Source organism: Pangasianodon hypophthalmus, chromosome 13 (assembly GCF_027358585.1).
Source record: "Pangasianodon hypophthalmus isolate fPanHyp1 chromosome 13, fPanHyp1.pri, whole genome shotgun sequence".
NCBI classification, from domain to species: domain Eukaryota; kingdom Metazoa; phylum Chordata; class Actinopteri; order Siluriformes; family Pangasiidae; genus Pangasianodon; species Pangasianodon hypophthalmus.
Genome location: NC_069722.1, coordinates 22,101,379 through 22,123,243, shown reverse-complemented (window position 1 = coordinate 22,123,243; position 21,865 = coordinate 22,101,379). Strand labels below are relative to the sequence as shown.

Sequence of the window (21,865 nt, the reverse complement as noted above, 5' to 3'; positions counted from 1 at the left end):
AATTAAAAAAAGAGCTCTAATTGCTTGAATATATTACATATTTGCCCTGTTGTTCTTAAAGTTAATTCAAGATCAAGAAAGGTTCCACAGAAATATTTTCACTCTGGAAAGGGCTCCCTGACTGCAGAAAGTTTGAGAACATCTGGTTTAGGTGATCTACAGTGTGAAAGAACCACATGTGCAGTGTGAAATTTAGGCAACAAAACAGTGTAATATTACACTCTTATAATGTGCGAGGCAGGTGAGGTGCAAGCTGACAATTGCACTTAAGAATATTAAGTGTGTCCTGAGTGTGTGTGCTGTCACCTCTGGACCGGAGAGGATTGTCTGAATGTAAATGACATTTTAATTTTGATATTTTGTCAGACTGGCAGGCATAGAATATAACTGATAATCTCAGCCTATTAATAACACATTCTAATTATCTTTTATTTTGAATTTCAGAAGCCTTTACAAACTAGACATTAAATATCTTTCTGGTAAATTAGACACATGTAGTTGTAGGAACTGAAAGAAAGAATAGTAAACATTTTGTGTCTCATTCTCAGGGAGTCTGTATATGAATTTTATTTCATTTGTTCATTTATTATTTTAACATCTTCTGGTGAAATAGTGAATTAATAATCAAAACCACACTGGCACTGCTGTTAACAATAGACTAAAAAAAACATTGATAATTCAAACATAATTCAAATTAAGGAATGGTTTTGAATATATATCCTTCATATGAATAAGACTCAAAAAAGACTCATAAGACTTTTTACTCACTTGCAGCTATCAATTTAAAAAAGTCATTAAGAATTGATTTTTTTTTATTCAAACAAATACAATACAGCAATAAAGCATTATATAAGTCTTAATCTAAACTCTAAAAGGTGCCCTAAACAGCTGATCAAGCAGTTTACACTTTGACCAGAGTCACTGAACAGCCATAGAGGAGAGAGATGATGAAGAGTATGATGAAGGCACAGGCCATGTTCCAGGTTTCCTCAGCCTGGTCCAGAGTGCTAGCATCAGACTTGTTCTCATCAAAGTATATCGTCTTTTCAATAAATTCTGTAAAAAGAAAGAATTTTTAGTCATTTTGTCACTGTACTTTAACCTAAAGAGAACCAAGCAGTAAAGATTTGCTTCGTACCCCTAGTTCATGAAATTAAAGGGAGAGTTTTTTTTTTTTGTTCTCAGAGGAACTAAATGTATTTATACTGATTCTGATTGGTCAGTAGTTGTTGAGTAATTTGAACTTTGATTATTGTTGAAAAGACAACAAAACACTAAAGATGCTAGCATTCTTCAACAGACCTATATATGATAGACACTAACAGCAGAAAAAAAAAAAAAATCACCTGTTTTGGAGATGCTGCGAGTGACGACGCCAGTAATATGCTCGACATGGCACGTGTATGTGGCTCCAGGTGCCCATTCAGAGGCTTTGACAGTCAGGTGGCTTTTAATGCTGAATTTCCCATCCGACCCTTTGGCAGAGCTGCTGGTTCTATGCTCATGCTGTACACTCACACTGTTTTGGAGCCAGGTGATGTTAATTGCTGAGGGGCTGTAACCGTACACCAGACACACCAGCTCATCTTGACCCTGCAGCAGCTCCACAGAGGGAGGACATTCATTCACAGAGGCTGGATGATGGACCAGGAGAGAGATGTGGGAAAAAAAAGATGAAGTATATACTGGTAATTTAAATCAGTTTCTGGAATCAAAATAATATCAAAATATCCTCTGATTCATTTCTATCAAATATACATGATACACTAAATCCATTAAAAAAGCAAGTATAATATAATAATTAAATGTAATAGATATGACAGCACTATTGAATTCTTATATCTAAACTCTAAACTGACTGGTCAAAATGTGTTTCTATTTATAACAAAGGCTCTGAAAGTATACTATAAAAAATCTTAATTAAAAATCTTATGATTTAACAACAGCAAAAAAAGTACATCCATTAACATAGTGAAGCTTTCTCTAAGGAGATGTTTAACATTTTTGAAAGGAGTCTCCAGTCTCAGTGCTTTTATAACAGGATGTAAGACTTGAAGTTACATTCTTTAATAAATAAAAATTGTAATTGTTGACAAACTGCTGTGGTGTGAGAAGAGTAAGACACACTGTGCCATGCTGTAATAGGAAAATAAACATCTTCAGGATGGTAACAGTAACTACACTTCATGAACTGTGTGATTAATAAAAACTACTAAGTAATAGTCAACATTAGATTATCGGGAAAGTCACAGTCATTTGTAGTTCAGATTAAGAAACCCCATAAAAATTACAAATAAATGAAACAAGCTGCTTCCACTAGAGACAGGATGTGACACGTTACTCACCGTATATGTTGTCTATTGTGCTGATGATCAGCTCTTTGGATGACTCATGGCTGACCACACAGGAAAAATTGCCATCTTCCCTTTTTGATGCTAGTAATATCAGTGCACTGTGCATGGAATAACCACCCCATGCAGAGCGAATGCCGACTGGACTGTTGGTGAAGCGAGACGCATCCAGCCGTTTGCCGTTCAGCTCCCAGTGCACAGAGATATCAGCAGGGTGGAAGCCGTCAATCAAGCAGAGAAGAGATGTGTTGTGAAATCCTGAGAGATCGTCGTCACTGGGAATGAAAATTCGGATGGTGGGACTTTTGACTTCTGAGGATAGAAATAAAAAAAGCAAATATCAGGTCAGAATTGCCAGAATTCAACAGTTATTTAAAACACAGACTTATTGCTAATTAAACACAGTTACTCCAGCGAATTCTCGATTTTGATTGGTCAGTTGTTCACAGGTCACAGGTTTATATTAATGTGCTTGTTCTAATACATGATTGTTTCTAAAGTAACAGCTAATTCATAGAGACTTGATGTGTCACAAAATCTAAGTCTAATAATGAAGAATAGAACAAGAAAAGCCCTTAATCATTGATATGGTCAAGCCTTCTGTAAGGAGACATTTATTTCACATTTCTGGAAGGAGTCTCCAGTATCAGTGCTTTGTAACAGTAAGTGGTAAAGCTGTTGCTTTAAGTTGAAGGATGGACATTGTATGTCAGCTTTTAAGTAAAAAGCTGCATTTTTGTCTTATTAACCTCAAGAGAAAGTGAGAATATGACTGTTTATAGCTGTGTGTGATAACTAACTTGTTTTGCAGGCATTCCACAATATTCCATATAACTTTTAATGGATAAAAAGTATCACGGTCATTCTTTAATAAATAAAAAGTGTAATTGTTGGCAAATTGCTGTGATATAAGAGGAATAAACACTCTGAGATGCTGTTATAGGAAAATAATCAACTCTAGGGTGGTAACAGTAACTGCATCATCTTGTCAATTATTATTTTCCTATAAGACCATGCCTCCAAGTGTTCTATTACTTACATCTTTTATTACGTTTATGGAAAAAGACACATCAAACCCCTTAACATGCTTTGGTAGGCCGATGGCAGGTGTGTGGATATAATAAATGAATGCAATGTGACATAGACTAAAATCATATTTACGGCTATTCACATTCATTAAAATAACATTAATTTAAGAAACTGATTCAGGCACATGAAGGGTTTTCCTCTCTTTTCACAAAAGAATAAAAAATGGGTCCTTAAAGGTCAGCGTTTCTCTAAGAACTTGCCTCTGGTTTTAGAGATGATATGTTGCTGTGTTTTGTTGGAGCAGAGGTGTTTCACCTCACAGGAGACACTTGTGTATGCGTTCCACATTGCAGCTGGAACCTTTTGAACACTTTGGAGACTCTCTGTTCCATTACTGTGGGCTTTGGGAGAGTGTGTGGTCACACCGTGAGAGGAACTGTCCTTTCCTACTTTCCAAATAATCGAGAAGTCCTTGAGCCTGTGGCCCACCAGCAGACAGGTGACAGAGACCTGATCATTTGCTCTCATATCACTGATGGAGGGAGCTAACAGGAAAACCTGTGCTGTCTGAGCAAAAGCTGGAGTCACTGGAGATAAAGAAATGGCATTAGTGTAGAGATGTACAGACACATACATGCGTCTAAGATTTGGATTTGGTATAAAGATCATTAACTTTTCTGATATGTGGGCTATTATTAGAATACCTGCACAAACATCGGTGCTCTTCTCGGCAGGTTTGAGAGGATCCTGATCGCTGACTTGACAGGTAAATTTAACTCCGCTATTCCACTCTTGCTGTGGAACCGATAGCTCACTGGACATTTTCACACGTCCATCACCTTCCACTATTACTTTCCTCTGAGTGTTACCCACAGATTCAGGGAGCCACTTGATCTCTGGGTTAAGTCCAGTTCCAGAGCAAAGAAGTTTTTGTGTCGTTGATGCAGATTGAGCCACACTGGAAACAACTGAAAGTTCCACTGAAGGGTCACCTGAAGAGAAGCTCAAATATTTTAGCATGAAATGTAAAGACTTCCTTTCTGGCTACACAGATTTAAACCAACTTATTTTGTGTTTTACTGCTGATCCAGGTAATCTTTTGACATTTCATTGCAAAAATATATTTTAAAATGCCCTCTCGTGAGGGGAATAAAATACCCTTTTCAGTTTCATATTTAGAAAAAGCGGGCATTTTGCATTGCAAATCACATCACATTGTCAAAATGTTGCAGCGAGACATGTTTCTGCTTTACAGGTCTAGAATAGAGGAATCACAATCCTGCAGGATGTAACAATAAGTAAAATGGGAGGTTTTTACTTTCATGCGAGGTATAAAAAAAATAGGAAGCTTGTGGGACAAACAAAGACCACATTCATTAACCTGAACAAAATGCATTTAAAGCATTATACAATTGATTATATCTTTGGAAATATAACCAGTTGAATTTGTAAGAAAATATCATGGACAGATTCAAACAAAAATAACTGCACAAGCAGGATAAAAAAAATTCCCACGTACATCTCAAGTTGAAACCAATTATGAACTCGAGTGATGAGCTAAGGTTGAGGAAATTTGAGAGCTAGAATACACACACCTTGCTGACTGTGCTGTGTGTCATTTTGACCTCTAAATATTGCCAATATTCAAACAATGAAGAGACTGAGATTGAAATATTCCTCACCAAAAAGTTTTCCTGTAGAATTGGACTTCCACTGCATGGAATGGCTTTGCTGAATCTGACAGGTGAAATGTTTGTCTTTGGTTTGGTGTGTTTTGGGAACAGTGACACGTACAATCAGTGTGTCCAGGCCTTTGGGCAGATCCACGTACTGAACGTCAGGGAACGTTTCTTCATTGGCCTGGAAGGTGACAGAGAGCTCACCAGAGGGCAGATCTCTTCCGACACACTCCAGCACTGCACTGTGTCCTTTCAGTATGTCTGCAAGAATCCGCCTGATCTCCACTGTAGGAGTTTTCTTCACAGGTTCTGAGGAACATGAAGGTAAAGTCTCATAAGTTAAAATGTTTAGATAATGTGAAATATTTTTAAGTTAATTTTTCAACATGCAACCCAGTGTGTGCACACATGGCATTTAGGATGATCCCCATGCATCTAAATGCTGTGTTTATATTTACTGTTTAAATAACTAATATATGTGAGGCAACCTGGAAAATCCCATCACCTATCACTGTGGCTGAATTTTTTCACAACCGAGCTAAGTTGTAAACTGTGTTTTAAGTTGCCCCTAAATAATATTATTTTAAATTATATACAGAACTTACCTATAATATTAAACGTCTTCTCTACTTTGTCGAAACATAGATGTTCAGCCGTGCATTTTATTGTCTGCAAGTTTTTCCATTCTTCTGTAGAGATAGTCAGGTTGCTGACGGTCTCGCCCAGTCTTGTCGAGATGGCTGTGCCTGTTTTTCGCTTTCCGTGTACAAGCCATGACACTTTGGTGTTGTACTCAGTTTCAACAACACAGGAGGCTGTTACTTGTGAATCTGTCAATACTGACATGAGATGTGGCTTCTCCAGACGTATCTGTGGTTTGGAATTTGAATGAGCTGCAATATATAAGAGATTGTTCAGTCACAGTTATGTACACACATCTGTTTCATGGAGTTTAATGAAATTTTAAGATCATGAACTTTGTTAGAATACCTGTACAAACACTGGTGCTCTTCTGGACAGGTTTGGGATGATCTTGATCACTGACCTCACACTTAAATTCCACTCCATTACTCCACTCCTGTTGAGGAACTGATATCTCACTGGACACTTTCACACGTCCATCTGCTTGCATCGTTGCTTCATAGGGAGGATTGTTCAAAGATTCAGGGAGCCACTTGATCTTTGGGTTAAATCCAGTTCCAAAACAAATAAGTTTTTTTGTCATCGATCTGGATTTGTCAATGCTGGAAACAGCTGAAAGTTCCACTGAAGGGTCATCTGGAGAGAAGCTCAAATATTTTAACATGAGCTATGAAAAATAAATTTCTCTCTAAATCGATTTAAAAATCCTCATGTCAAGATATTACAACAATGTTGGTCACATCCATCGATTTTGGACTGAATGCTTCAATATTATGTCTTCTCTTAGAATGTAATAATAAAAATATCATAACTCAACAGAAAAATGTTTGTCAATGTTTTTGTCTACTTATGACCACCACATTATCTGAATCTTCACAGCTTTGATGAAGGCATATACTCTGCCCACTTGGCACAATCATGTTATGTCATCCCTGAGAAAAGTTTGTGTCCTAAAATAGACATCCAGTTATGTGTCATTATCATATGCTCGTAAATTGTCTTTATAAACCCTTTAAACCACATTGTATTTGTAAAACCTTTTTCCCCATACAAGTCACTTTATCTATAGTCAGAACCAAAAATCAATGTTTCTAGATGACCTGCATTCATGAAATTTTACATCTTCATGACTGTCCCTAATTATGAGGATATTACAGATGAATTTCCCAAAACGATGATTATCATTGGAATTATGTTAGATTTTATACTGAAAATGGCTTAAAATACAGTATGTTTTATGAGAGTGCATCGTATTTTCTTGATTAAATGAAAAAGCAATTATTTTAAAACATGCTTTAATGAAAAGGTCTTTCCCCTGAGAGTGTCTTCACAGTGAAATAAATATTTTGATATTTGTAGTTTAATATTAAATATTTTAAAATTTAATTGTAATATTAAAATACTATTATGAACGCAATGTTTAAAAGCCATGTATGTTCGATAAATTTTGCCAAGTAACGAAGTTTTATGATAGGAAAAAAATTTTAAGTATTATTCTTTTAATACAAATTGAAAGAAGGGTATTTTGAGTTGTTAATATTGCCTGTATTCAGATGGTACAGATATTGAAACTGAAATATTCCTCACCAAAAAGTTTTCCTGTAGAATTGGACTTCCACTGCATGGAATGGCTTTGCTGAATCTGACAGGTGAAACGTTTGTCTTTGGTTTGGTGTGTTTTGGGAACAGTGAAGCGTACAGTAACTGTGTCCAGGCCTTTGGGCAGATCCACGTACTGAACGTCAGGGAACATGGTTTCATTGGCCTGGAAGGTGACAGAGAGCTCACCAGAGGGCAGATCTCTTCCGACACACTCCAGCACTGCACTGTGTCCCTTCGGTATGTCTGCAAGAATCCTCCTGATTTCCACTGTAGGAGTTTTCTTCACAGGTTCTGAGGAACATGAAGATAAAGTCTCATAAGTTAAAATGTTTAGATAAAGTGAAATATTTTTAAGTTAATTTTTCAACATGCAACCCAATGTGTGCACACATGGCATTTAGGATGATCCCCATGCATCTAAATGCTGTGTTTATATTCACTGTTTAAATAACTAATATATGTGAGGCAAACTGGAAAATCCCATCTCCTATCACTGCGGCTGAATTTTTTCACAACCGAGCTAAGTTGTAAACTGTGTTTTTTAAGTTGCCCTAAATAATAATATTTTAAATTATATACAGAACTTACCTATAATATCAATCATCTTCTCTACTTTGCCGAAACATAGATGTTCAGCTGTGCATTTTATTGTCCCCGAGTTTTTCCATTCTTCTGTAGAGATAGTCAGGTTGCTAACAGTCTCGCCCAGTCTCGTCGAGATGGCTGTGCCTGTTTTTGGCTTTCCATCTACAAGCCATGACACTTTGGTGATGGTGTACTCAGTTTCAACAACACAGGAGGCTGTTACTTGTGAATCTGTCAATACTGACATGAGACGAGGTTTCTCCAGACGTATCTGTGGTGTGGATGTGGGAGCAGCTGCAATATATAAGAGATTGTTCAGTTACAGTTGGACATCATGGAAGATTTTTATTTTCCATTGTTTTTGTGTGGAACTGACCTTGGCACTTGCTCCATGTTTCACTGAAGGTCTTGGAGTTGTGTGTGGCCTTACAGGCGAACACTGTGCCTTCATTCCATTGCTGTGCATTAATCCTGATTTGGCTCATTGTGGAATACACCTTTTCTCCAGTGCTGACATCTTCGAATATCTTGATGGTTTCTCCCTGTCTGAGCACCTGATCACCCTTGTACCACTGAACATCAATTTTTTTAGGATGAAAACCATCCAACCAACAAAGCAGATCAACATCCTTGTCTGTTGTCTTGATACTGATGGTGATTCTGGGCTCAGCCACACGCTGAGCTAGAAACAGTGAGATAAAAACAATTCAAGTACATGGCATATATATTTAGCGCTCAGTAGAACTTCCTTAACGTTTGAGCTTCTTCCCTTACACCTTTAATGTGTATTAAGATACTGGCACAACACTTGGGCAGGGAACTCTAAAACAGTTAGACTGTTATACTATAAACATGATGATGATGATGATGATGCTGCTGATGTCATCACAAGAAATATGAGTGCATCTCATATATGACAAGGAACTCTGTTTCAAACATACCTGGCACAAATCAGAGAAGATGGCACTTCTACATGTTGCATCGATAAATAATTTAAAGCTATATTTAATCATTTTTTTCATTCAAAAGTTTTCAGAAAAGTGTGTCGTGACATCAGGCCCTTTTTTAACTCGTGGCCAATCAGGTCATAAGTTGGTTGAGAAAGACAAGTAAGAAAAACACACATTGAGCACAATGTGCCAGTGCCTTATTGGTGAGTGAATATAAGCAGATTTGCTGTACAGTTATGTTAAAGCAAAATATTTTTAATTTCAATAATCCAACATCGCAAAAGAACTAAAAATGAAAACTTGGCTATTTTATGTTCTCGGAAATTCGCAACATCTTTTCTCTTAATTTTCTGCCTCCAAAGCTACAGCAAAGCCAAACAAGCTCATCACAGGAGATAAAAGTTAAATCAGTATTTATTTCATTTGCATTTTTTTCATTTGCATTAATTTGATAAAAAAATCTAATCTACAGAAAAAAACTAGACTAGTTTGTTAGATGGTAGTAGCCAGGACTGGTTAAAGAACAACTCATTAAAGAGTTTTTTTTTAAACTTACGTATCTATGTCTATTTGGCTGTTGTTTGTGGGAGTTTTCAAAAACAGAACTCAGTGTAACAACTAATGAGCTTAGTATGAAGTATTTATCACCATGTGTTTGATATTGTTCTCCTCTTAGTTTTTTTTTGTTGCATGAATAATTATTAAGAACAACGTAAGTATAATTCTAGAGCTAAACCAAAACACAAACAACCTTAGGTTAATGGTTCAGTGTGTGTGTGCGCACATTTTTTCAACGTTTTTGGTGTTTTGTGGTGTGGCTAGAGGAAGGAGTGCAGGACAGGCTTCAGCGAGAACAGCAAACAGCAGATTGGAACGTTAGGCAACAAGCAGGCCAAAGATAAACGGCAAAATCTTCCAAAAGAAGAAGTGAAAATCATCTGTATCTCTGAGATGAAGTGAAACACACCTGCACAGGAAGAAGTGCTCCATTTGCATCCATTATTAGACCATTTACATGCAGTGTTTTGCCTGTTATGTAAAGAGTGTTTTTTATTCTCGTTGTTTGCTCAGTGACATGATAAAGCCTTAACTATAATGCACAACTAAAGACAAATTAGCCAAAAAAAAGAAGAAGAAGAATCATAACAAAATAGTTTTACTATGTTTCAACAATACAAACTGAGAGAAACACTACTGTCATTGAAACATTTATTCAATTTAAACTTATTAAAATAAACACCATACTTTAAAGCCGACAGTAATTCAAATAAAGATGTAGAAAACAGTGAGACTTTTAATTGCATAATTTTGTAAGACATTTATTTGAGATTTGAGTAAAAGCATGAAAAGGTCCAACATTTAAATGTCCAAAAGTATTTACAGATATAAAATATGTGGAAAGTAGCCTAGTAGGCAATAGCAGAAAGTATAACTCAGAACAGAATAATGAAGAAACAGAGAGAAGACCAAACTCATTTCCATTCGTAGTTTCTGTACTCATTTCACCTGAAATCACAATTTCAAACTGATTAGATCACAAAGTGTAGCCATTCATCATGTGCTATAAAAATATATTCTCTTTGTTACTTATGTAATGAAATAATATATGAAATATGCTGTATATTCATGTATTTTATAAATAAAAAAATCTCTGTCTCTCTTTTAGGGTGAATTCAGATATAGAGTTTTCCTGCCATTAATAAAACAAAATCCCCAACACACGATACATTTCTGACATTTTAAAGGTGTTGACTACTTACAATGTGTAGACAATGTTTGTTGATCATATTCTAAAGAAGCTTAAAATTTTTTTTTCTTCATTCAGATTTTCATTAGACATTTACTTTTATCCTTAATGACACATTAAAACTGATTTTTTAAAAATATTTATTTATTTATTTATTTGTAGCATACTTCCAAGTCAACCATACCATATTATGTGAACACAGCACAGTAAGTAAAATTGACAATTAAATTTGACTTGGAAGCTAACTGCAACTGTATGCTGTTCTTTGTAATGTTCTATAATTAAATTCTTAGAGTGATAACAATAACAGTGTTTAGAAAATCTTCAGTATTTTCCAAATTTATAAGTGGATTATTTTCCTATAACAGCACATCCTGAAGTGCTTTATTCCTGTTATAGCACAGTAATTTGCAAATGATTCTAAATTTTTAATTTCTTTTAAAGAACAATATGTTATAATAATATAAAAATAGATATAAACAGTACTTCCTTCACCTGCCTCTCTTTTTTTTCTCTGCCTTGAATAGAAAAAATAATAACTTACTAACTATTTAAAACAACCTCTCTAATTGAAGTACAGCTAGAATTATTGTCAGCTGCTGTTATAGATGGTCAACACCTTTTGACCAATCAGATTTCATAAATCAACAGCACTTTATGATTCATTTCTTGCAGCAACAGTGTAATATGGGATTTTAAAAAACAAACCTTGACATCAGTCTGTGAAATTAAAATATCTGCATAATACTTTTTTTGTTTGTTTGTCCTGGTATACCTGAATTCACCCCGTTTATGTTTATTGATCAGGTCTCACCTTGATAACAGTCACTCCGATGCTGTAGAAGAGGGTGATGAGGAAGAGAAATACAAATGTTAAGGCAGTGTTTGCCATGCTATCATCATCCATCATCTCCGCCTCATGGTGGAAGAGCTCTGTCAACATCAGGCAATCTGTTGGCATACACACACACACACACATTTATATAAGGACATTTATATCTGATGAGAATAGGAACAGAAAGTACACACGTAACAGTTTACACACTAAATATAAATGATGTATGGTACAATGCAACTTACACACCATATACAGTATAAAGAATTAAAAGTGGATTCTTCATACTAAATATGAAGTCTCATGCAACATTTTACAACATTACATAAGCTCCGGCTCTCATTAAATGGAAATGTTTACGTTTAAATTGGACAAAATTTGAATGTATTATTCTGTCACTGTTATTTAATTTCATACCACAGTCCTGATGAATTCTCAACTCTGGTCAGAAGGTGTTGATTTTTTTCTATAACATCAGCTCTGACAGTAGTTCTGGCTACAAGGTGCTTGTTCTAAAACGTTATTGTTTCTATAGTAACATGCACATAAACACTTTTTAAAAAAATATCATTAATGTTTTCTGTAAGACAACATTTGTTTAATATTTATGGAAGGAGTCTTTAGTGTTCACTTTCTTACAGTCAGAGGTAAAGCTTTAATTAATTTTTGTGACATGGGAATGTCTTTAAAACAGACGGCATTGCACTTTGCAGTTTCTCGCTAATGTGACAAATTACACTTTCTGTAACTGTGCTTCACACCAGTCTGCATCACACCACCACATCTTTGATTATAACAGCACTTTCTGAAGTGTTTTATTCCTTACATATCTATGTAGTTTTGGGTTGTGCTTTTAAAAACTTTTATTACTGCAACCAAAACATTATAGCAAATATAATGGCAAATAATCATTTTATTTTTTGAATAGGTTGCTTAAGTGTGATTTAGTGTGATCTATAGATTTATAGTCTTACTAATTTATCTCTTGATTGGGTAGAAAACTAGTGTTTAAGTGGTTACTTATCAAAGTGGTGTATCTGTACAAAATCAGCAAAAGGTTCTACAAACAAAATGCCATAACACGTTGTTTGTATTTATCTAAAATTCAGATTGCGTATCATTATATGTAATATGTCAATGCATTTTTAATATGAATGCTATGTATGTAGTTTTGCTAAGTTACCGGTTAAGAAACCGGTGACCCCCAACCTGTCAAGGAAAAAGGCAGAAAAAGTTCTCCACATTACAAGAGGGGCTAATGTCTTGGCTTGCTGCAGATTAAACGGTATTACACTAAATCATTGCAACATTTTTATTTACGGCCTAATTGAGGATATAGTGACTATTAGTAAATAACACAGAACAACAAAAAAAGCTTGACAAAAATATTGCAAAAATGCAAACACACACACACACACATTGTGAAATTGTGGGGGAAAGCTTTGGATCAATCTCTATTAACAAAATTAATAGTTTATTAATAGATTTGTCTTTCTTAATTTTATGAAATAATTTAAAGAGATATTTGATAGATCTTTGAAGCCCATATTAATTATTTGCTTATTTTTTAATTGTATATTTGTGAGCATTTTGAAAGATACTGTACAGTTTTAGGGAAAATGCAATCAGATATTTCCCTTAAAGGCTGAAGGAGGACATTAAAGCAGCTGTGACTAAAATGTCTTAACTCAAATCCAATCCAGGTGCAGCCATGGCATTATTTTGGGATATCCATATTTAGGATATGCTAAGATAGTGATGTATAAAGTTAGTGTAATATAATACTATAATATTTCCGTACTGCACAGGGTACATGCTGAAGGATTTTTTTATTGTCATTGTTTCAGTGTAATATTGCATCAGACATATTCCAAAAACCAAGGACACACAAGCATTAGACAGACTTCAAGACAATGACATTGCATTAATTAAAAAAAAAAAAAAAGACATAGAAGACAGGGCAAAAATAAAAATAAAACAAGCATTAAAAGCAGACAACACAATTTCTAAAACGTATGGCAGGTTTGTGGAACGTTCAGGCTGAGATTCACTAAGGTGGGTGGATTTGAAGTGATAGTGATGGATCTGGATATGAGGCGCACAGGGTCCTCGATGGACTCGTGATAAACCCTGCAGCTGTACACGGCGCCACTCTTCCATTCTGCAGTTTTCACAATCAGCTGGCTGTACACTGAAAAGAGGTTGCCTCTCTCGATAACTCTAGTGGTGTTCTGCTCATAGCCGCCCTCATCGTCCACTTGTTCATCGTTAACAAGCCAAGACACAGCCACCTCCTTAGGGTAGAAGTCTTTTACATAGCAAGTCAGGGTCACCGATTCACCTGAGCTCTCTGGTGGAGCGAGCAAGTAAACCTTGGGGCATTCCTTTTTGCCTAAGAATATGAAATCACAGTTCAGGTCAAAACATGCTCAGTTTCCTTCTCTTGCATTGTTTCCGTATGTTGGGGAACATTGGTCATGCATAAACTAAAAAAACAATTTTCATATATCATAATTTGCACATATTTTCAATCTAATTAGATATCACCTTAAAAAATGTGCTTTTCTGCTTCTTAAAAAAATTCCTCATAGCTTTATCATACAAATAAAGAGCCAGACTACGTATAAGTAGTAAAAGCATTTCCTACCATTTACTCTTTGGTAGTCTACTGTTTCATACTGGAGGGCGAATGCTGAATGTTCCACTTCGCAGGTGAATTTGGTGCCATCGCTCCACTCATCGAAACTGATCGGGGTCGTGAGTGTGACCGTGGTTTCCGTAGATACGTCTTTTTCCGCTAGGGAAGAGATCTCTGTACCGCCAATAAGCCATTTAATGCCCTTGAAGCCCACCTGTCCTTCGGCCCTGCACTCGAGCTGGCCAGCTCTTTTGAGCAGCATGTCCCTGGCGCAAGGTGGGATTATTTTCACCTGTGGTGGTTTTGAGTCAACTGACACTGTAAAAAAGGTGTAGAAAAAATGTTTTTAAAGAAGCAAATGAGTATTTGAATTAAAAAAGCACAGTAAATGTATAACCTGAAAATGTACCATAAAATCTAGAGTTTTACTATAGTATTTTAATATAATATATAAGTTATAAGAGTTTACATAACTGCCATTTTCATTCAAAGTAGAGGGCATATGATTACTTTAAAGCAAATTTACAATTCCAGCATTTAGAGCAAGTGCTTTGTAGTCTGTCCTCAAAAACAGTTCCTCATACTATGGTGTAAGAATACCATCGAGCTCAAACCCAGTTAGAGGAAGTTTTAATTAAATTAAGTAGAACTAACTGCTTCAAATTGATTGAAGAAGTTAATAATTCAGCTGTTCGGACAGATCTTTCAAACTGGTACATAAAAAAATGAAGAAAAAAATAATACATACCATAAATCGCCTCTTTGGCCGCAGTCCATTTCTTCTGGTGGAATTCGCACTTAACTGGAGATGATGAACCCGTCCATTCATTGGCGCTGATTTCCAAAATACTTACAGCAGTGTAAGCATCTTTATCCGGGCTTAATATGGTGTGTTTGACCTTATTACCGAGTTCCGTGCTGCCACGAGTCCACTTAAATGTGTGTGTTTTAGGGGAAAATTGTGTAGCTAAGCAGATGAAGGTAGCTGTTCCATTGTCTATTTCTGTTTGGGTTGGAGTTGTTAGAAGCAGAGATGCAGGGAGCTCGGGCACAACTGCAAAACAAACACACACAGATCCGTATGCAGCAGCAATGGGCACAGCAGGTATTGCAGTTTAGGAATAGATTGTGTTGCCACAGTATATGAAGGCCACAAAAGTGCTAATTTTTTATACTACATAATATCCAAACTTAAATCAGAGTGCTGTCAAATTCTCAATTAATGTTACCAAATTGTCTATATTTTGTATTAATGCAATCGATATGTTAGCATTTCTATAGTAACGACTTACGCAGATACTTGAATAGTTGATGCTCTACATAATATGAGCCTAATAAAACACATTTTTTTTTTAAAATGTGTTATTTATCAAATAAAATCTATCGTTGATATTGTGAAGGTTTGTTTAAGGAGATATTTAGTTAACATTTCTGGAAGAAGTCTCCAGTTTCACAGCCAGGGGAAAGACAGAGGACATTGCACTTCTGGTTTCTCAGTAACATATATCTATATAGCTTATATTTCTTATTAACTTCAAGAGGGATTAAACATTGTAAATCTGCAAATTGCTGTAGTATAAGTGGAATAAAACACTTCACATTACACCAACTTGATTATTGATCATTTTCCTATAGCAGCACGCATCACGTTTTCTTCCGCACATATTAAGCTAATTATGGGTTGACAAATGACATGTATGGTTTAGAGGGATTAGGAGAAAACTCTGCACTATGCAGAGCATCGGATCTGTGGAACTGAGGCCGAGAACCCTTAATTTATAGTTTACTACTCTGTTAAATCTAATTTATCTCTTATAAATGTTGATGCCACAGCAAACTTTTGCATATATTTTGATAACATACTGTGGCAACAAGCATGCGAGAAGTCATAAGCCACAGGTGAAAAAAAAGGGAACAGGCTTCGTTTAGCAATGGCAGAGAAAGAGAACACAGTGTACATAAGCTTTGGAATTTAAAATGTTTGACTCTGGACATGAAATATTCCAGTGCTGATTGCAATTGAAAAATTGGATAGACATTTTAGGAATAATAAACTTTTAGTCAGACACTTTAAATGGCCAAAGCAGGCTGTCTCAGTGTGATTAGACATGCAACATCCTCTTTAAAAAAAAAGACTTGAAGAAATTGAAACTATTGTAGACATTTATTCTGTTTACAGTCTAATTTCATGTCCTTTGCATCATTTTCTTAAAGAATAATGCTCACACTGAGACTGAAATTAGATTATACATGTAGCTAAGAGAAATATTAACACTAATTATTATAAAGTGGTAATCATCTATATGACCTTTAAGGCTATTGATAAACCAGAAACTCTGATTGGTGCCAGTAGAGAAAAGAAACTTGAATATATCACGATTAAATGGTTGCTGTTGGTTTCAACTCTTCTATTTAATGATGCAGTTTTACAGGAAATTCACTTTAGCATAAGCTAAAGATGTGTTGAGTAAACACTTTCAGATGTAGTACAGAAGTTAAAATGTTCATAAAATGTTTAAGCATAGTTATACAGTATATGTAGTTATACATTAGTTATACATTATTTGTTTTAGCATATTTATTACTGTTTGCTTGCTTGCTAGGCATAATATATAATGTGTGTATTCCTTAATTGACCATTTCATCAAATACACCTACCATATACAGTATCAGTAATCTAGGTACAATCTTTTTTCTTATCACTGGGTGGTAATATCAAGGGTATGTCTTTTATACCTTTAATATGTATATTTTTACCAGGGAAGGTGCATGTGGAGTACCTTTAATTAGCTTTTAGAGTAAAGCTTTAAATGTCATGTCAGTGGGCCTTAAGGTCCAATTTTGTACCTTAAATTATTTTTAAAGGTGCACTATATTCACGTTTCCTCGTAAAAGATACAGACTAAAAGGTACAAAAAGCTGTACCCTTGACGGTACCACCCCAGTGACAAGGAAAGTTTAGTACCATTTTTTGTTTGTCTGATACTGTGTGTATGGGGCAGGTGTAGTTACCTACTAAAGTGGCCACTGTTTGCATGTTTGGAAAGGACACATAAAGGGTGTTCCAGGTTTTTGTCGCATACCTTTCTTTTGCAAGAGCGCTTCTTTGTATCCTTTGGCATTCTCGACTCGGCACGTGAACTTCTTGCTCTGGGTCCAGTCGGAAGCCTTGACGCGCACCTGGCTCACCGAGGTGAACCCTCCGCTCCCGCGCACCGCCGGGTATTGCACGACGTCAGTCAGCGCGCTTCCTTTCTCATCCGCCCATTTGAAGATCAGTCCGTCGGCGGAGGCCAAATCGCGCGTGACGCAGCCAAGAGTGATTAAACCGTCTGAGGCCGAGCCGCACTGCCACACGGGAAACAGGGACTGCGGGGGGCCTTGCACTGCTGCAGATAGATAGATAGATAGATAGATAGATAGATAGATAGAGCACAAACCAACACTAGATTTAATCTCTGCCTGGAAGCCAAAAATGAAATTGATTTTTTTTTTTTTTTTAAATCAACATTTTTTTCTCTGCTACATTTATCAAAGTGGACTTTCTTCTACTTTCTAATCAGATAACACACCTACATTTTTAATGTACTCCATTTTACTCATCGTTTAAGTATGTAATTCATACAACTTTAATAATCTACAGTTCATTAATACTAATTCTTAATAATTAATAATAATTATTATTCATTCAGAAGTATAACAGCAATAATCATTATTTTTCTTAATAAACTTCCAAACAAATGCATAGATACATACTGTAAATACATACATACATACTGTAAATACATTCATAGCCTACACACTGTAAACACATACATACGACCCATAAACGGTATCATTATAAACTCGGTCTCACCTCTCGCACAAACTCCGTACGCAGTTTTACAACTGAATGAGATTTCGTTGCATTTCAGACGATTGACATTGTGAGGAAGAAAAAGGGTACGATCACTAAACACGCCCTTTTCTTACGATTTAATCCGTTCTGGTAAGGTACGAATTGTAAGGTACGAATTTTTTTGAAACATGAGACAAGTCAACAAAAACTTAAACTAATAAATTTGACTTATTTATATAAAAACGAGTTTTTTTTTTTACATACAATTGTTTATTTTACATTGAAATCGACCAATTTATTATTATTATTATTATTATTATTATTAATAACTTAGCAGAATTACACTCATCACTACAGTATTGTGAAGCTAACAGTGCTTTCTTAAAAATTTTTAATTCTAAATCATTTACTATATAAACTTTAACCAACTGACTCATACTAAGCACATAACCGCAAAATAAAGGCTAAATGCGCTGTTTTAAATTATTATTATTATTATTAATAATAATAATAATAATAATAATACATTTGTAAATTAGAATAAGTAAAACCACTCAAGTTATTTGTCATTTTATTTCACAGAAAGAATCCATCACAGAATCTATCGGTGTTTTTTTTATTTTAATTCTAGATTTACGCTACTTGAACCAACTGACTCCTATAAAGCAGAGAAGCGCAAAACAAACGCTAAATACTTTTCACACCAAATGATTTTGTAAATGATGAGAATAAGCGAAAACACGTCAAACATACAACATTAACAATGGGTCTTTTTTTTTTTAAACGTACATTTTTAGCCTACACAAGTATGTCTAAAGCAGGAACAGATAACATTAAATGCACAATTTATTAGAAGTAGTAATAAGTCACTTACTTTAAACATAATAGTCTCGCAATCTGATAACGATAAAAAGGACTAAAACATTATGTAAATACTTTTTAACGTCCGTTAACATTTTTTTCAGGTTTACATTTTAGACCATTAAATATCACTTTATGATCACAGAAATTAAGTTTGGGGTAAAAGCGCCGAATTACTTACCGCTTGTTACAGTGACAGCTGTGCCTCTTCCCCAGTAATCAAAAGCCCAGTTACACAGTGTTCAACTTCCACCTCACTACACTCAACTACACTACACTACATTAGTAATATTATCCCGCTTATTGACGCTTAATACGCACATCATTAAAATAAATAAATAAATAAATAAATAAATAAATCCAACCAAATAGAGAACTTTAACTTATAAACTCTGAATAGTCCTACAGCTTATTAAAAAAATGATGTGTTTGTTTTTAACAGAAAAAAACGCGATTTGTAGTATACTAACAGCGTTACCAATGTGTACTAAAAACTGAGTTTGAAAACTTAAACTCTTGAAATTTAAAAAAAAATCAAGTTTCAAGGGAACCTCGTGTTATTTTTCCGTTATTTTCTATAAAACGGTAGTACGTGCTAATGTTAATGTGCGATTTTCAAAAACGAAAATCAGGTTAATGTTCGTTTAACGGCAGGGATAAAATGTTTTTCTTACCAGAAGTAACGGTGACCGTCGTTCCCTTTCCCCAGTAGTCAAAAGCGTCGTCACAGTGACACAAATCCACTCTGACATCGTTCAAAAAGACCTGACTGTCCGATCTATCCATATATTACTGATAATGTCTAAAAGTCCTTCACAAAAATCATATCCGAAAAGTTGGATGTTCGCGTTTCTCAGCGTTAAAGATCCACCAGGTGTCATTTTTCATTAAAACATAACAGCATATTGCTGATCGACCCTGGGTTTCATTTATACGAGTACGAATCGTAAAAATATAAAACGAATTAAAAAAAAAAAAAAAGCCCTAGACATGCTATTTTTTTCAACAATCAAATGGATTTTTCTCTTTTAAATGAAATGCGACATTTTCAAATGCAGTCGCTGAGAGCCATCTTCGTTTAACATTTTCTAAGCATTTTAACTGAAGAATATAAACCACTACACCAGGCTTAAACTGTTACATTTTTTCCCAATTACTGTTGGTGTTAGAGAAGGCTAATCTAAAGAGGTTTGGCTTTAATTTCTTACCTGAAGTCACAGTCACCGTCGTTCCCTTTCCCCAGTAAGCAAAAGCACAGTGATAAGTTTTACGGCACTACCCGTACAATATGGGGACCAAATGTGCATACTAATATATTTTCTAAAATTGTGTAATGTTAAGGTCATGATATAAATTTAATCCTACCTGAAGTCACGGTTACTTGAGTTCCTTTTCCCCAGTAGTCAAAGTAGCTGTAGTAGTCACAGTGAATTAATTGGCCGATTCTCCGTACAAAATCGCTATTTTTGCAGCGCGGTTATAATTTTCTCTCTCATTATTATGGACTACTTGGCAGCCTTGCGCTTTCTTAGAGTTCGTGCGCTTTAATATTTGTATTGTTGTTTAAGTCGGTATTTGTTTTAAAATAAAAATAAGAACAGTAAAAGTAAAACACTTACCAGAGGTCACAGTCACTTGTGTTCCTTTTCCCCAGTAGTCGAAGTAGTTATCACGTTGGTTAATACTTCGGAGCAATAGAGCAAAAACCACTGTGTGCCTGCAAGCCTAAAATTGATTTTTTCCACCAAACATTTAACAAGTGTTTTTCCCCCCGTTTGTTAATTTAATTAATATTAACTTATGAACTTCCTTGAATCCTCTACAAGTAATTCATACAAATGACGAATAATTCTTCACTGAGAATTATAACAGCAATAATAATAGCAAATCAAATTACTATTAAATAAAATTAATGACTTAATTAGTAATAATAATAATAATAATAATAATAATAATAATAATGAATAATTATGAATAATTTTTAATGAATAATAATGACAGTTAATTAATTCTTTGGTCTTCAGTAACCACTTATCCTTGTCAATTTATCCTGGCAACATGACAAGATGGGAGAATTCAACCTGGATGGGCCAACATCCTGGATATGACTACATTACAGGTCACCATCCTCACACAAATTAACACCTAGGGGCAATCTAGTCTGTCCAATCCACATATCTGCATGTTTTTGGGCAGTGGGAAGAAACCAGCTGTAGTAAAGCCATGTGAAAATGGGGAGAACATGGAGAATCCCACAAAGACAGTAACTTAGGCTCAAACCCAGGACCCCAGAGCAGTGAAGCAGCAATGCCATGTACTACACCAGTGTGCCACCCTATTTTTGTTGTTGTTGATGTCAACGTGAAGTCTATTAAGGGCAGAAGGATACCCAGGACAAGTTCTGGCTCAGTCCCAATTAGGACCCATGTATTGTGGGGCTGGGGCACCTTTGGAGCAGCACAGTAAGAGCAGCAATGCACCTCAGCAATGGTACACTATGCATGGGCCAAAGATTTAGTTCACTTATGGAAATCCTGAGCAGCAAAAGAAGCATAAGGCTAATGTCACAGTAGTGGCTGTCAGGCAAGTTCACTCTGGTTCTCTGTGAGGAACCACCCTAATCCTCCGATGTTTAAGCTTCATGTCTAGGCTAAGATACATGCAATGCTCGGGGAAAGTGGGGAAACTTGACAGGACAGGTGGAGAAGAGTATGAGTAAGAGTACAAGGACAACTTCTCTCCAGTCTTCTGCTGGGAAACATGACTGTATATGGTGGACTCAAGGCAACATCCAGTCCTAGTTCAGAGGAGCAACAACAGCAGCAAGCAAGGCTGCTGAAAGAACTGTGGCAGAGAAGTAAATAGAGATACCAAGAGACAGATAGTCAGGAGCTGTGCGAACTGCTCAAGGCCTGCCTGGACTGACTTGGTCCAGCACCACACCGACACTGGTACAGCAGCCCCAAATCACCTCCGCCCTCATTCTCTCTACCTGACAAGTAGTCAAACCTGTCAACCCTCCCGTTTTTCCCGGGATTCTCCCGTATTTTACCATTCTATCCCGCTATCATCCCGTTTAAAGATTTTCCCGTATTTCTCCCGTATTTT

At 35.7% G+C, this 21,865-nt stretch overlaps 1 protein-coding gene across 1 annotated transcript; it reads right to left on the bottom strand.

Moving 5' to 3' along the window:
* Window positions 1-541: 541 nt before the first annotated feature.
* LOC117598814 (uncharacterized) lies at window positions 542-19,559 on the bottom strand. Its single transcript, XM_053239081.1, has 17 exons — window positions 19,432-19,559; window positions 17,142-17,447; window positions 14,807-15,112; window positions 14,068-14,376; window positions 13,429-13,812; window positions 11,400-11,536; window positions 8,265-8,577; window positions 7,892-8,182; window positions 7,289-7,594; window positions 6,050-6,337; window positions 5,665-5,952; window positions 5,063-5,368; window positions 4,085-4,372; window positions 3,641-3,967; window positions 2,346-2,663; window positions 1,347-1,634; window positions 542-1,056 (listed from the first exon to the last, which is right to left on the bottom strand). Exons 1-17 carry the CDS (start codon window positions 19,541-19,543, stop codon window positions 902-904), a joined length of 4,722 nt encoding a protein of 1,573 aa, XP_053095056.1. The 5' UTR covers window positions 19,544-19,559; the 3' UTR covers window positions 542-901.
* Window positions 19,560-21,865: the final 2,306 nt, after the last annotated feature.